Source organism: Phyllobates terribilis, unplaced genomic scaffold (assembly GCF_046119375.1).
Source record: "Phyllobates terribilis strain yellow unplaced genomic scaffold, ASM4611937v1 Scaffold_303__1_contigs__length_2303217, whole genome shotgun sequence".
In the NCBI taxonomy this organism is placed as follows: Eukaryota; Metazoa; Chordata; class Amphibia; order Anura; family Dendrobatidae; genus Phyllobates; species Phyllobates terribilis.
Genome location: NW_027363063.1, coordinates 85,968 through 103,328, shown reverse-complemented (window position 1 = coordinate 103,328; position 17,361 = coordinate 85,968). Strand labels below are relative to the sequence as shown.

Genomic DNA, 17,361 nt, shown 5'->3' with positions numbered 1-17,361 from the left:
GATGGTATTTAATACTCAATACTTCTTCTGGTGCTTTAGGGTGAAAAAAATAATGTACTGATGGAAGTTATACATGAAGGCCATGGGTTAATATGGAAGTTTAGTGAAGGTTTAACCCCCTTATCCCCGAAGGTGGTTTAGACGTTAATGACAAGGCCAATTTTTACAATTCTGACCGCTGTCACTTTCTAAGGTAATTTACTCTGGAACGCTTCAACGGATCCCCCTGATTCTGAAACTTTTTTTTCGTGACATATTGTACTTCATGATTGTGGCAAAATTTATTCAATTTCACTTGTGTTTATTTGTGAAAAAAACGGAAATTTGGCGAAAATTTTGAAAATTTAGCAATTTTCTAAATTTGAATTTCAGCAGCAGAAGGGAAGGAAGGGAGACACAGGATCATTGACGCGCCCCCTGGGCCTGTGTTGTGCAGGGGAACCCGGAATCGGACCTGTTGTAGAATGCTGGGGGTTGTAGTCTCCGTGTGGCGGTGACCCGGTCCGTGCCCAGGGTGGTCAAACCAGTGGCAGTCTTAATGTATAGCAAATGTCCGACTACGCCACCCATGGATTGCGGTCAGTGGGGACCGCCGCTGCGCTGCCGACCGCTGAGGCTGATGTTGTTTGCGCAGCCGAGTATGGGATAACTCCCCACGGGAGAAGTATTGCCTCAGGGCAGCTAATGTGAGAGATGATGGGAGTGATGGTGTGAGGGTCCCAATGTTAATGGTGCTGGTGCGGCAAGGAATCACAGAGACGTGAGGTGCAGTTCAGGGTCTTTACTGATGGTACAAGGCAGACCCTCCCGGGAGTACTGGCTAGTATAAGGGGCCTGGTCAGTCTGAGAGCAAGCAGGAGTTCCCCTGGCCAGGTGGAGTTGTAGGCCTCCCCGTTTATCTGCACTCTTCCTGGCTACCTTGCTGTCAGCGGTTACAAGTAGCCCACGTCCCTGAGTATACCGTGTGGTGCTCACCCGTATGGCTGGTGACTTGGGGCCTTCTGTTAGCCTCCGCTCCTGGATGGCGGCGCTGGTCCCTTCTTTGTGACTGAGCCTCCGGGCTTCTATGGCCAGAGGACCTGGAATCCCCTGCCGGCTGGTTTCTGCTGCTGGGTATATATCAGTCCCCACAGCCTCGGACTCCTGTGTCCGGTTTTAGTAACTTCAGCCAGGGCGAGCTATATCTCTGCTCACAGCCCCTGGCCTTCTGCCTCTGCTCCTACAGAGCTCCTGATGTATCTTTTCCTGTGTCTGGAACTTTACTCCAGGCTCTCCTGACCAGAGAAACCTCCCACTTGCTCTCAGACATAATATCTCTATTACTGTGGCAACCAGACCCCTGGGGTGTCACATCATTACTAGTGGGTAGGCGGAGCCCCACAGGATAGTTCACCTCAGATTTATAAAAAGTGGCGACCGGACCCTCCAGCCTAGGCTCCTCCTACTCCCATGATTCTCCAGTCTAAAATTTGAGGTCGCAGACGATAGTCGCTGCCTTTGCAGCTCCTCAGAAGATTTTTTTATTTTTATCCCGGAGATCTGGACCCCCCTTGGTCTAGAGGTCTCAGGGGGTCTCAGCGCTGCTGGGACCCCCATCCCTCCCCTGGCGGATCTGCGTACCCCCTAAGGCGGTCCCCGCAGAACCCTGCCGGCCCCGGGGGATACAGGGCGCTTCCTGGCGGAAACGCAAACCGCGCCTGTGGGGTCCCTGCGCTCTCCACCGTGGGGGAAGCTAAGGGCCACGGTGCCACACATCCCTGGGGGTCCCTGTGGCGCTCAGCTGGGTAAGTGCTCAGTATGTATGAGTCCATCAGCGGCTGCTGCGGCAGCCGCTGCTACTTTAATCAATGCGGTGACTGCTGTTTTTTTCTTTTTATCCGCAGGTGGAATCCCTGCAGTGAGGTGTCAGACGAGCGGGAGCGGAGGACGGAGAAGCCGCGCGCTTTTTTGAACGGCAGCGGGGGGCGTGGCCTCGCGTCCCCTCGGCTGCCTGTCTTTTGCGGGCAGGAAGCGCTCTAAGCGCGCGCTGGAGCGGTTCCCGCCCCTTCCTCTTCCGGCTTCTTCATGCACGGTGGCCATACCGAGCGGCGTCCTCCTGCTCCTAGCTCGTCTCTCGTCTCTCTCTCTCCCTCATTCCGACCGGGAAGAGCAGTCACCGCGGCCAGCTGGGTGAATCGCTTCTGTCTTTAAGGCAGAAGGTTCCTTTCTCACCTCCGCAGCGCGGGGCACCTCTCTGCAACCCTGTTAAGGTAGTCAGACTGTGCTGTACCTGCCGCTGTTACCTCTCAGCTGAGGTATTTCTGGGGCTCGCACACCTCTTTTAAAAAAAGCAGAGGTTGTCCGCGGTCTGCAGCATTAACCCCTCGAAGGCAGTTAACCCTTAAACCTTGCTCTGTCGGGCAGCTGGGGTAGCTTTCTCTCCTAGAGGAGCTGTAACCCTTCAGCGCTTGGTTTCCCCTGGGAAGAACAGGCTGTGGTACGGGATCACTCTGTCCTAGTTAGTGACCACACCTTTAAGGGGTTATTCGGCCTTTCAAATTTCTGTGTGAGGGCATGTCGGATCAGGGTCCAGAAGGCGCGGACCGCCTCCCAGGTCCGCTTCAGGATCTGTCTCGCGTATCTGACACGCAGGAGTCCTCGACGGCGTCAAGTTTAACGCTGGTCGGGGGGCTCAGTGATGTTAAAGTGGAGGCGCTCACTCGCTCCATTGATAGCCTGTCTGGCCTTCTAGGTCATTGGGTATAAGCTAAATCCCAACAGACTTCTCGTGGCAAGAAGCGCCACAGGCCGGTACTGTCCCCTCCGCACAGCGAGACGGAGGCCTCAGAAACTCCGACAAGCTCTGCTGGGGAGATCTCCGATTCTGACGAAGAGGATCGGCAGGGGCGCTCTGCTTCGCTTTTGGGCCGTGTGGATGCCTTTATTGTGGCTATGAGAGAGGCGTTACAGTTGCCTGATGAGGTATCGAGACGCCCTGGTAAGTCGGCCCGGCTGTTTTAGGAGTCGCGTCGGACTCGGTCGACTCTGCCATCACTTGATGAGCTTAGCGAGCGGTGGAGAAAGAACGCCTGTGTCCGGATAAGCGTTTTCAGGGGACATGGATTTTTGATGCTCTGTACCCCTGTTCCACGGAGACGGTCGCTAATTGGGTTCCCTCTCCTGAGGTGGACGTTCCTTTATCTCAGCTGAGTAAATCTTCTCTGCTTCCTGTTAAAGGGAAGGCGAGTCTGCAGGATCCGCTAGACAGAAAGACAGAGTTAGCGGCGAAATCCATCTACGAGGCCGCGGGTCATGGATTCCGAGCATCTTTAGGAGCCATGTGTGCTGGTGAGGCGTCTCTGCGGTGGTTGGATCAGCTACGGACGGCGTGGCAAGATGGGACCCCGTTATCGGAGGTAGAAACACTCATCCAGTTGTTGGAAGAGGCGGCCCGATATGGCAGAGACGCAGTTCTGGATACTACTTCGGTTCTGTCCAGAGCGCAATCCTCGGCCGTCACAGTCAGAAGAGCGCTGTGGCTGAAGCAGTGGACTGGAGACGCTGTATCCAAGCAAGGTTTGCTGAGTCTGGCGTACAAGCGCGGTCAGCTTTTTGGTTCTGACCTCACGGAGCTGATTGCTAAGGCCAAAGCAAAGGATACGGCTTTGCCGCAGCGGAGAGCAGCGGCGTCTACGTCTGGCAAGTCTAGTGTCGGTGGTGGTTGTCGGTCCTTTCGGCCCAGGGGACGGTTCGGTCAGCCCTCTTGGGGATCGGGTCGTCCCTCGTCTTCCGGAAAGAAGACCTCTCAAAAATCCCGTACTCCCTGGAAACAGAATTTCCGTCAAGACAAACGGGAAACTGACAAAAAGCCCGCTAAGGCGGACTGATGCCAGGTGCTCACCCGAGGGTTCCCGGGTGGGGGGTCGTCTGCTCCAATTCGAGTCGACTTGGGCATTCCACGTATCGGACGCCTGGGTGACGCGGGTTATCTCGGCAGGCTATTTCATAGAGTTTCATTCTCAACCCCCAGACAGGTTTTGCCAGTCTCGCATCCCGTCCGAGCCCAAGCTGGCAGCTGCACTGCTGCGGGAGGTCGATTCTCTTCTGCAGAACGGCGTAGTGGTTACGGTTCCACCGGAGGACTGGGGAAGGGGGTTTTACTCCATCCTCTTTGTGGTTCCCAAAAAGGAGGACAAGTTTCGCCCCATTCTGGATCTCAAAGAGTTGAATCTTCATGTCCGGACCCGGAAGTTCCGCATGGAATCTCTTCGCTCTGTTGTGGCGGCCCTGTCACAGTACGATTTTTTGTTGTCAATCGACATCCGAGATGCCTATTTGCATGTCCCCATTGGAAGGGCCCACCAGCGCTTCCTGCGTTTTGCCATAGGTCAGGCTCATTATCAGTTTGTGGCCCTGCCGTTCGGGTTGGCCTCGGCGCCCAGGGTTTTTACAAAAATTCTGGTGCCACTTATGGCAATTCTCCGAAGACAAGGGATTACGATTTTTCCCTACCTGGACGACCTGTTGATAGTGTCATCCACAGCGGAGGAGGCGGTGACAGCTCGCGATCTATCCCTTCAGCACCTGGAAGACTTCGGGTGGCTGGTCAATTGGAAGAAGTCATCTCTGGAGCCGTCACAGTCAATCCTGTTCCTCGGAATGCATTTCGACACGGTACGGGCAGTGGTGTCCCTGCCTCCGGACAAACAAGCAAACCTTCGTCACCAGGTTCAAGCCATGAGGTCGACGACGGCAATGTCCCTTCGAAGGTGTATGCGCCTTCTGGGTCTGATGGTATTGTCACCACCGTTTGCTCAATTTCATTCCAGGGGTCTCCAAGATCTCATTCTGACCCATTGGGATCAATCGCCGGCTTCGCTGGATCGCAGTGTCATTATCTCCCGCAGGGTGCGAGAGTCTCTCAGATGGTGGTTACGTCCGGAGGTGTTATCCCTGGGGAAATCTTTCCTCCTTCCACGGTGGTCGGTCATAACCACCGATGCCAGCCTGACGGGCTGGGGGGGAGTTTGGAACGATCTCTGGATTCAGGGAGTCTGGTTGTCAGAAGAGTCTTCTCTGCCGATCAATATCCTGGAGTTGAGGGCAATTTTTCTCTGCCTCCGCCATTGGACGGTCCCTTTGAGCGGTCTGCCAGTCCGAGTTCAGACGGACAATGCGACAGCGGTCGCATATATCAACCATCAAGGCGGGACGAGGAGTTCCAGACTCATGATGGAGGTCTCTCGGATCATGTTATGGGCCGAGTCCAGGGTTCCAGTCATCTCCGCGATTCACATTCCAGGAGTGCGGAATATCACAGCGGATTTTCTCAGTCGCGAGCAAGTGGATCCGGGAGAATGGAGTCTTCATCCGGAAGTGTTTGCACTGCTGTGCTCCCGTTGCGGAACTCCCGAAGTGGATTTGATGGCATCCAGGCTGAACGCCAGGATTCCGACGTTCATGTCCAGGTACAAGGACTCGGAGGCCGTGGCGGTGGATGCTCTAGTAGCCCCGTGGGACCAGTTCGAGCTGATCTACGTATTTCCACTGGTATCTTTACTACCTCTGGTGATCAGACGGATCAAACTCGAGCGAATCTCGGCAATTTTGGTGGCGCCAGATTGGCCAAGGAGGGCGTGGTTTTCAACGCTGGTGTCGCTTCTGGCAGCACCTCCGTTTCCACTACCTCTTCGCCCGGACTTGTTAACCCAAGGACCCATTCGTCATCCGGGCCTGAAGTCTCTTCGTTTGACGGCGTGGCTCTTGAGACCGAAATCTTGACCCGTCAAGGGTTTTCAGCCGAGGTCATTGCCACTCTGCGAGTGGCCAGAGGGCCTCCTACGACTAGGGTTTATCACAAAACTTGGGAGGCCTTCTTTTCGTGGTGTTCTGGATCTTCAAGAAACCCGAGGGTTTTTTCCATTCCCAACTTCTTGGCCTTCCTGCAATATGGATTGTACAAGGGTCTGGCAGTCAGTACCTTGCGGGGTCAGGTATCTGCTCTATCCTTGCTTTTTCGGAAGGCTATTGCCTCGCGCAGGGATGTGCGTTCCTTTTTTCACGGGGTAACACGTCAGTTTCCGCCTCGGAAGAAGTTTGTGGCTCCTTGGCGTCTTAATCTAGTCTTGGAGACTCTTCAACACAGACCTTTTGAGCCTATGGATTCTGCTACGCTTTTTTTGCTTTCTTGGAAGGTGGCCTTTCTGGTGGCGTTCACCTCTTTGACAAGGGTTTCTGAATTGGCGGCACTGTCTTGCTCGCCCCCTTTTCTGGAATTCCACTCGGATCGTGTGGTGCTTCGCCCCCGTTGTGACTTTCTGCCTAAAGTGGTGTCACGTTTCCATGTTAATCAGGACATCGTGTTGCCCTCACTCTGTCCAGAACCAAGGAATTCAAAGGAGCGGGCCTTGCACTCGTTGGATTTAGTGCGGGCTTTGAAATTTTATCTTTCAATCACGCAAGGGTTTCGGAAGTCGGACTCTCTTTTTGTGATTCCTGCTGGTCGTCGACGTTGTCAGCGGGCTTCCAAAGACACTAGAGCTCGGTGGATACGGTCGGCTATCCTAGAGGCGTACCGGCTTAGAGGCGAGCCTTGCCCTATTAAGGTTCGAGCTCACTCCACTAGAGCTGTGGGGTCGTCGTGGGCCTTTCACCAAGGGGCCTCGGTAGCTCAACTCTGCCGGGCAGCTACCTGGCGTTCCGTTCACACTTTTACAAAATTTTATAAGGTGGACGTCAGTGCTTCCGCTGATGCGGCCCTAGGACGTAGGGTCCTGCAGGCTGCGGTGGTTTAGGTTATCTCTTTAACTTTAGTTTAGCGCTGGTTGCGCTTTTATCTAAGTTGTTGGGGTGTTGGCGATTCTGCCACTGTTTCCCACCCTTAAGTTCTGGACTGCTTTGGGACGTCCCACTAGTAATGATCCTGTGTCTCCCTTCCTTCCCTTCTGCTGCTGAAAGACGGATTTTGGTAAGACCTTACCTGTAAAATCCTTTTCAGCGAAGGAAGGAAGGGAGACACAGCACCCTCCCATGGCAGAAGTTTATTATAGTTTTTCAGATGCGGCGCGACCCCTCTCTGATGGCGGTTATCTGGGTTGGGGTTGGCGCGCAAAGGCTCTGTTCCAGCATTGCCAGCTCATCGCAGTTGTCAGGTCCAGTGAGTAGTACCTGGGACTGTGTGGTTTCTTCTACTATATGCATAACCTGTTCTCTCATTTTTTTCTGAGTTTTCAGAAGAGGTTGTGTTGCTCCGCTGGTGTTATCTGCTCTTCCTTAGCTTGTGTACGGACTGGAGAATCATGGGAGTAGGAGGAGCCTAGGCTGGAGGGGCCGGTCGTCACTTTTTATAAATCTGAGGTGAACTATCCTGTGGGGCTCCGCCTACCCACTAGTAATGATCCTGTGTCTCCCTTCCTTCCTTCGCTGAAAAGGATTTTACAGGTAAGGTCTTACCAAAATCCGTCTTTTTATGCCCTTAAATCAGAGAGATACAGTACAGACCAAAAGTTTGGACACACCTTCTCATTTAAAGATTTTTCTGTATTTTCCTGACTATGAAAATTGTACATTCACACTGAAGGCATGAAAACTATGAATTAACACATGTGGAATTATATACTTAGCAAAAAAGTGTGAAACAACTGAAAATATGTCTTATATTCTAGGTTCTTCAAAGTAGCCACCTTTTGCTTTGATGACTGCTTTGCACACTCTTGGCATTCTCTTGATGAGCTTCAAGAGGTAGTCACCGTAAATGGTCTTCCAACAATCTTGAAGGAGTTCCCAGAGATGCTTAGCACTTGTGGCCCTTTTGCCTTCACTCTGCGGTCCAGCTCACCCCAAACCATCTCGATTGGGTTCCGGTCTGGTGACTGTGGAGGCCAGGTCATCTGGCATAGCACCCCATCACTCTTCTCCTTGGTCAAATAGCCCTTACACAGCCTGGAGGTGTGTTTGGGGTCATTGTCCTGTTCCAAAAAAAATGATGGTCCAAATAAACGCAAACCGGATGGAATAGCATGCCGCTGCAAGATGCTGTGGTAGCCATGCTGGTTCAGTATGCCTTCAATTTTGAATAAATCCCCAACAGTGTCACCAGCAAAGCACCCCCACACCATCACACCTCCTCCTCCATGCTTCACGGTGGGAACCAGGCATGTAGAGTTCATCCGTTCACCTTTTCTGCATCGCACAAAGACATGGTGGTTGGAACCCAAGATCTGAAATTTGGACTCATCGGACCAAAGCACAGATTTCCACTGGTCTAATGTTCATTCCTTGTCTCTTCTGCTTGTTGCCTGTCCTTAGCAGTGGTTTCCTAGCAGCTATTTTACCATGAAGGCCTGCTGCACAAAGTCTCCTCTTAACAGTTGTTGAAGAGATGTGTCTGCTGCTAGAACTCTGTGTGGCATTGACCTGGTCCCTAATCTGAGCTGCTGTTAACCTGCGATTTCTGAGGCTGGTGACTCGGATAAACTTATCCTCAGAAGCAGAGGTGACTCTTGGTCTTCCTTTCCTAGGGCGGTCCTCATGTGAGCCAGTTTCTTTGTAGCGCTTGATGGTTTTTGCAACTTCACTTGGGGACACTTTCAAAGTTTTCCCAATTTTTCTGACTGACTGACCTTCTTTTCTTAAAGTAATGATGGCCACTCGTTTTTCTTTACTTAGCTGCTTTTTTCTTGCCATAATACAAATTCTAACAGTCTATTCAGTAGGACTATCAGCTGTGTATCCACCAGACTTCTGCACAACACAACTGATGGTCCCAATCCCATTTACAAGGCAAGAAATCCCACTTATTAAACCTGACAGGGCACACCTGTGAAGTGAAAACCGTTTCCGGTGACTACCTCTTGAAGCTCATCAAGAGAATGCCATGAGTGTGCAAAGCAGTCATCAAAGCAAAAGGTGGCTACTTTGAAGAACATAGAATATTAGACATATTTTCAGTTGTTTCACACTTTTTTGTTAAGTATATAATTCCACATGTGTTAATTCATAGTTTTGATGCCTTCAGTGTAAATGTACAATTTTCATAGTCATGAAAATACAGAAAAATCTTTAAATGAGAAGGTGTGTCCAAACTTTTGGTCTGTACTGTATGTCACACAAAATAGTTAATAAATAACATTTCCCACATGTCTACTTTACATCAGCACAATTTTGGAACCAACATTTTTTTTATTAGGGAGCTACAGTGGTGGCCAAAAGTATTGGCACCCCTGCAATTCTGTCAGATAATACTCAGTTTCTTCCTGAAAATGATTGCAATCACAAATTCTTTGGTATTATTATCTTTATTTAATTTGTCTTCAATGAAAACACACAAAAAGAATTGTCCTAAAGCTAAATTGGATACAATTCCACACCAAACCTAAAAAAGGGGGTGGACAAAAGTATTGGCACCCTTTGAAAAATCATGTGATGCTTCTCTAATTCGTGTAATTAACAGCACCTGTAACTTACCTGTGGCACCTAACAGGTGTTGGCAATAACTAAATCACACTTGCAGCCAGTTAACATGGATTATAGTTGACTCAACCTCTGTCCTGTGTCCTTGTGTGTACCACATTGAGCATGGAGAAAAGAAAGAAGACCAAAGAACTGTCTGAGGACTTGAGAAACCAAATTTTGAGGAAGCATGAGCAATCTCAAGGCTACAAATCCATCTCCAAAGACCTGAATGTTCCTGTGTCTTCCGTGCGCAGTGTCATCAAGAAGTTTAAAGCCCATGGCACTGTGGCTAACCTCCCTAGATGTGGACGGAAAATAAAAATTGACGAGAGATTTCAACGCAAGATTGTGCGGATGGTGGATAAAGAACCTCGACTAACATCCAAACAAGTTCAAGCTGCCCTGCAGTCCGAGGGTACAACAGTGTCAACCCCTACTATCGGTCGGCGTCTGAATGAAAAGGGACTGTATGGTAGGATACCCAGGAAGACACCACTTCTTACCCTGAGACATAAAAAAGCCAGGCTGGAGCTTGCCAAAACTTACCTGAGAAAGCCTAAAACGTTTTGGAAGAATGTTCTCTGGTCAGATGAGACAAAAGTAGAGCTTTTTGGGAAAAAGCATCAACATAGAGTGTACAGGGAAAAAAAAGAGGCATTCAAAGAAAAGAACACGGTCCCTACAGTCAAACATGGCGGAGGTTCCCTGATGTTTTGGGGTTGCTTTGCTGCCTCTGGCACTGGACTGCTTGACTGTGTGCATGGCATTATGAAGTCTGAAGACTACCAACAAATTTTGCAGCATAATGTAGGGCCCAGTGTGAGAAAGCTGGGTCTCCCTCAGAGGTCATGGGTCTTCCAGCAGGACAATGACCCAAAACACACTTCCAAAAGCACTATAAAATGGTTTGAGAGAAAGCACTGGAGACTTCTAAGGTGGCCAGCAATGAGTCCAGACCTGAATCCCATGGAACACCTGTGGAGAGATCTCAAAATGGCAGTTTGGAGAAGGCACCCTTTAAATATCAGGGACCTGGAGCAGTTTGCCAAAGAAGAATGGTCTACAATTCCAGCAGAGCATTGTAAGAAACTCATTGATGGTTACCGGATGCGGTTGTTCGCAGTTATTTTGGCTAAAGGTTGTGCAACCAAGTATTAGGCTGAGGGTGCCAATACTTTTGTCTGGCCCATTTTTGGAGTTTTGTGTGAAATGATCAATGATTTGAATTTTGCTTCATTCTCTTTTGTCTTTTTTCCTTGCAAGCAAATTAAATGAAGAGAATAATACCAAAGAATTTGTGATTGCAATCATTTTCTGGAAGAAACTGAGTATTATCTGACAGAATTGCAGGGGTGCCAATACTTTCGGCCACCACTGTATAAGGGTTAAAAGTTGACCAGCGATTTTCTCATTTTTAAAACAAAATTTACCAAACTATTTTTTTAGGGACCACATCACATTTGAAGTCCCTTTGAGGGGTCTTTATGACAGAAAATACCCAAGAGTGACACCATTCTAAAAACTGCACCCCTCAAGGTACTCAAAACCACATTCAAGAAGTTTATTAACCCTTCAGGTGCTTCACAGGAATTTTGGGAAAGTGGAAGAAAAAAATGAACATTTACATTTTTTCACAAAAATGTTACTTTAGACCCAATTTTTTTTATTTTTGCAGGGATAACAGGAAAAAATAGACCGCAAAATTTGTTGTACAATTTCCCCTGAGCACGCAGATACCCAATATGTGGGTAAAAACCACTGTTTGGGCGCAAGGCAGGGATCAGAAGGAAAGGCGCGCCATTTCACTTTTTGAATGTGAAATTTGCTTGAATAATTAACGGACACCATGTTGCGTTTGGGGAGCCCCTGATGTGCCTAAACAGTCGGAACCCCCCAAAAGTTACACCATTTTGGAAACTAGATCCCTCAGAGAACTTATCTAGATGTGTGGTGAGCACCTTGAACCCCCAGGTGCTTCACAGAAGTTTAGAACAATGAACTGTAAAAATAAAATTTTCACATTTTTGCAACAAAAATGTTTTTCAGCCTCCAATTTTGCATTTTAATGAGGGTAATAGCAGAAATTGCACCATGCAATTTGTGCAATTCCTCCTGAGCACGCAGATACCCCATATGTGGGGGAAAACCACTGTTTGGGCGCACGGCAGGGCTCGGAAGGGAAGGAGTGCCATTTGACTTTTTGAATGTAAAATTTGCTTGAATAATTAGCGTATGTGCCCCTGATGTGCCTAAACAGTGGAAACCCCCCACAAGTGACACCATTTTGGAAACTAGAACCCTCAGGGAACTTGTCTAGATGTGTGGTGAGCACCCTGAACCCCCAAGTGCTTTACAGAAGTTTATAACATGATGCCGTGAAAATAAAAAAAATCAAACTTTTTCCACAAAAATGATGTTTTAGCCCCAAATTTTTTATTTTCACAAGGGTAAGAGGAGAAAATGGACCCCAAAAACTTTTGTGCAATTTCTCCTGAGTACGCCAATACCCCATATGTGGGGAAAATACAGTGTTTGGGCGCATAGCAGGGTTCAGAAGGGAAGGAGCACTGTGTGACTTTTTGAACGCAAAATTGGCTGGAATTGAGAGCGGACGCCATGTGGCGTTTGGAGAGCCTCTGATGTGCCTAAATAGTGGAAACCCCCCACAAGTGACCCCATTTCGGAAACTAGCCCCCTCAAGGATTTTATCAAGGGGTATAGTGAACATTTTGAACCCAGATGTACGACACAGATTTTGATAACATTAGGTCATCATATTGAATAAGTTGTCATTAGTCTTGAGCGCAAGTGCTCGCTACTTGAGTTTGCATCGGGTACTCAGGTATGCACCATGTATCGCGCGTGCTCGAGTGACATGCTCGAGTCCCCGCCCGCATGTTTTACGGTTATTAGACACCCAAAAAAGGATCGCTTGTGAATGACAGGCAATCCCTGCGAGTTTTTTTTTGGCCGCGAAGCATATGGGGCGGAGACACGAGCATATCACTCGAGCATCCGCGACACTTAGTGTATACCCAAGCACCCGATGCAAACTCAAGTAGCATGCACTTGCGCTCAACACTAGTCACCATATTGTCATCTTTTTTTTTTTTTTTTTACTTTTGAAAAAAATCCCAATCCTAATACAACCCCAATCCTAACCCTAACCCTAGCCCCAACACTAACCCTAGAGTTTATTTTTCACGCCGTTCCTCGTGCGGTATAAGTGATTTGACGACTTTATTCTTCAGGTCGGTGCGATTACAGCGATACCAGAATCATATCGGGTTTTTATGATTGACCGCTGTCTCACACTAAAAGACGCATTTTTTTTGCAAAATCTAGTTTTTGCAACGCCATATTTTGAGAGCTATAATTTTTCCATATTTTGGCCGACAGTCATGTGACGGCTTGTTTTTTGCGGGATGAGTTGACGTTTTTATTGGTACCATTTTCATGCACGTGACATTTTTGATCGCTTTCTATTCCGTTTTTTGGGAGACAGAATAAACAAAAACCAACAATTCAGGAATTGTGTTTTGTTTTTTTTTTGTTTTTTTTATGCTGTTTCTGCGTGTGGTAAAATTGATAAGGTATCTTTATTCTTCGGGTCAGTACTTTTACAATGGTACCACATTTATATCTTTTTTCTATGTTTTGGCGCTTTTACACAATGAAAGCTATTTTATAGAAAAAAAATATTTTTTGCATCACTTTATTCTGAGAGCTATAACTTTTTTATTTTCGGCTGATGGACCTATATGGCAGCTTGTTTTTTGCAGGACACGATGACGTTTTCAGAGGTACCATTTTTATTTATATTAGTCTTTTTGATCACGTTTTATTCCATTTTTTGTTTGGCGGTATGATAAAGCATCGTTTTTTATTTTTGTCTTTTACCGTGTTAACTAAAGGGGTTAAATAGTGGGACAGTTTTATAGGTCAGGTCGTTGCGGACGCGGCGATACCAAATATGTGTACTTTTATTGTTTTTGTTTTTTTTCATAATATTTATTGATGGGTACATTATATTTTTATTTTTGGTGGATTATTTTTTTTATTTTTATTTTTTCATTTTTTAACAGTTTTTTACTTTTATACTTTATCCCACTATGGGACTTTCACTTTTTTTTACTTTGATCGCCTGTATAGCATAGGGATGGAGCACCATCCCTGTGCTATACAGGCTGTAAGCGCTGCAGATTCAGAAGATACTTTGGTCATGCACTGCGCATGATCAAAGTACCTTCCTGCTGTCTGGTGACCCAGATGTTGTCATGTCGACATCCGGGTCATCATGACAACCACGGGACCCGGCCTCAGACAGCGTGGGACGCCGGGGAAGAGGTGCGTATCGGCGCTTACCTCCGCAATGCTGTGATCGATGTGCCGGGAGCGGTGTGGGACCGCTCCCAGCACATAACACCGGGTGTAATCTGACAGCCGGCGGCGATCGCGCCCGCACAGCCTGTGTGCAGGCAAAATCAACCGGGTGTACAAATACGTACCTGGCTCTTAAAGCCCAGGGCGCAGGTATGTATTAGTACGCCCTGGGCTTTTAAGGGGTTAATACTTAAAGCGTAATCGCCGTTTTTTAATTTTTATTTCATAAATCAATAGTACACATGAAAATAAGCAACTTTGTAATATATCTTATCAGACTAATTTGCTTCTTTCTTTGCCAGAATTGATCAGGTATTATCAAAATTCTTGATTCTGAGGTAAAATCTGTATTCAGTGAAGACAGACTTTCCCATTCCTGAGATAGGAGATGGCAGATACTACTGATACAATTCTATGTAGGGGGAGGAGCTCTGTCTCTAGCTCCTCCTCCCGTCTACATAGGAGTTGGCAGCTGCTATTGATGCAAACCTATCTCAGGAATGGGAAAATGTCTTCACTGAATACAGATTTTATCTCAGAATTGAGAATTTTGATAATTTGATCATTTCTGTCACAGAAAGAAGCAGATCTCTGATACGATATATTACAAAGTTGCTTACCTTCATGTGTACTATTGATTTATGAAAGAAAAATGAAAGTGACCGTTACCCTTTTAACCATTACTTGGAATTATATTAGTACATTGTTTGCATGGTGCATTCACACTGATCCGCATGACAATCTGCCTCCAGAGCTTATTTTAAATGAAAAGGGACTTTACCAGTATGAGACATGTAATGACTGAAAGTCTGCTCTCTTGATCTACATGTCTCAGGTTGGTGACGTCCCCCCTTTTTTTTTTTTTTAATCGGATAAATTTTTATTAAACATATCAAAACTTGGAACAGATATTACATGATAGTACTCGTTTTACAATATTACAGTAAGTCCCCCCCATGGAGACCTTTATTTCTCTTTTTTTTTTTTTTTTTATCCCCCCCCTTCTTTCCTTTCCTTTCCCTACTTTACTCCTTTTCTTTCCTTCCCCTACTCCCTTTCCTTCTCTTCCCCTTTTCTTCTTTCCTTCTTCCCTCTCCAGTCCGCCATGGTGACGTCCCCTTTAATTTAAAATAAGCTCTGGAGGCAGATTCTCATGCAGATCTATGTCCGGCCAATAGATCTTAACAGCTCATTACATATAGGAAAAACATGAATATCTGTGGAATATTATATCGGTTTACAGATATTAAGGTAGCATTTTAGTCCACTTTTTATGACCTACATGCCCATATAAACTGCTTAGAAGGGTTGAACCTACTAACAGATGCCCTTTAAAGTGGATCAGTCACAAGTTTTCACAATACACAAAAAATGCATTTATTATACCAACCTCATCAGGTCTAAGAGATTAATTTATTTACTTTTAAAATACGTGTTAAGATATTAAGGTGATCATTTTTAGTTTAGCCGTAGAAAGAAATGGCTCATTAATTCAAGTGAATACAATTTCCAACCATCTAGCTGGACTGAGAGCTGCGGCTTGTACTGAGCAATGTGAGATCTCGGCAGCAGGAGGGTCCCTGAAGCGCTTTCTGGCTAGGTAGAGTGAAATTGAATTAAAGGTGTTTTCCCACGAACAAAAGTTAATTTTAATCAATAGATCTTTAAATAATAATTTCCACAATTGGATGTGTTTAAATAAACTGTCCCTGTGCTGAGATGATCTTATAAATGTTCCCCTGTGCAATGGCTGTGTCTGACCGTGTATGGAACACGATCTGATCATACCACAGCTCGAATATACAGACATTACAACACGGGATCACAGCTGATTCTTTCTTTGAAGTAAAACATTGTTTAAAAACAGGCAGTGAAACGTTTTACCTCACAAAAAGAATCAGCTGTGACCCCGTGCTGTAATGTCTGTATACTCCTTTGCTTCCTCCCCTGTCCAGGAGCTGTGGTATGATCAGACCATGTTCCTGCAGGGTCAGACACATCCATTACACAGTACACAGCAGAGGCACATTTATAAGATTATCTCAGCACAGGAACATTTTATTTAACACATCCAATTGTGGAAGTTATTATTATTCCAAGATCTATTGATTAAAATCAGCTTTCGTTTGTGGGAAAACCCCTTTAAATATTCATAAAGGGATTATGCAGCCACTTTGACATGGCTCTTCAAATTAACCTCTGCATCCTCATCGGGTCTAAGGGTATGTGCACACCGTCAGGAATGGTAGCACTTTGAATGCAGCATACTTGATGCTGCGTTCAAAGCGCTGCACACAGGTGAAGCCGCATGTGCATTGCACTGGTTGAATCTCTCTTGTGGAGATCAGCGTCTCCGCAAGAGGAATTGACATGCTGCGTTCTGTGAAGACGCGCCGCATGTCCATCTCCGCTGGTGAGTCGCATGAGCACGGGAATGCATAGTGGGCATGGTATTTGTACAAATCCCATCCACTATGCTGTAACATCTGGCCGCTGCGGATTGCACGCAGTGCAAGTGTGCTGCGACCAATCCGCAGCGTTTACTGATCTTCTGCACATACCCTAAGAGATCAATTTAGTAATGTATGCAGTTTGTAGTGTGAAATCTGGAGATTGCAGCAGAATATAGAGGTCATTGTCCACCCATTCATGTTTCTTAGTAATGGCATAGTTAAATAACATTTTGGTGACTTTCTATCCCTATTTATTACATTAGACATAGATGCCAGACCCTGGGACTTCCAGGCTGAAGAGTGCACTTTGCGGGGAAACATCGAGAGTTTCAACAGTTGGAGATATGAGAAGAATACAAACTGGGAGTTTGCCCCGGTGGATAACTGTTTGCAGAGTGTTGTGGGACAAAATCTTGAACTCCCTGAAGATTTCCATTATACTTATGAGCTCTGGCTGGAAAGGGAGGTGTTCTCCAATCCAATCCAGTGGGAAGACCTTCTACAATATTCCTGACTGATGAATGTAGCACCTGCTGTTCGTCCTTTTCTTGGTCCACTGTCTTAGATCACTTGTCAAAAAGACCCATCATAGATCCAAGTAGCTATAAATGTATCCCTATCCTGCTCCCCCAACTTTGCAGGAATTCAATTAGAAGCCAAGCTGAGATGACTTTTCCTGTAATCCTACACCAAGCTGCCTATATTGGTTTGTCTACCCATTATTCAGGTTGCCAATAATGGCAAGTAAAGGTGATTTGTTATAAAGTAAAACGTGATCTACCTTGTGTACCAATTCCTCACAGTATTCAAAATCTCTAATTGTAGTCACTGAATGAGAACCATATTGGATTGCTTCCTGAGGCTAGCAATCTGTCCGGGTCTTGTGATGGTCACACACCAGCGCGGCCTGTCACAGTATACAGACTAGTGTTTCCGGTGCCATGCACTGCATCTGTGTGTACGTCACGTGGCAACGACCGATTTATATTCGTAGAAAAAACCTTATGAATGTTCAAAATGACTAAAAACTGTAAAGAATTGATACTCAAAGTACTCAAGAAACTTTATTATACAGTTAATTAGTTAAAATGTT

At 46.6% G+C, this 17,361-nt stretch overlaps 1 protein-coding gene across 1 annotated transcript in view; it reads left to right on the top strand.

The window, feature by feature from the left end:
• The window catches only part of LOC141220801 (striatin-interacting protein 2-like), a 61,339-nt gene extending 44,291 nt beyond the window's left edge, over positions 1–17,048 (top strand). The window contains exon 7 of the mRNA XM_073666406.1: positions 16,532–17,048. Within this exon, the coding sequence (XP_073522507.1) occupies positions 16,532–16,782 (251 nt within the window). The 3' untranslated portion in view covers positions 16,783–17,048. The remainder of the gene's footprint in view (positions 1–16,531) is intronic.
• The last annotated feature ends 313 nt before the right edge of the window (positions 17,049–17,361 follow it).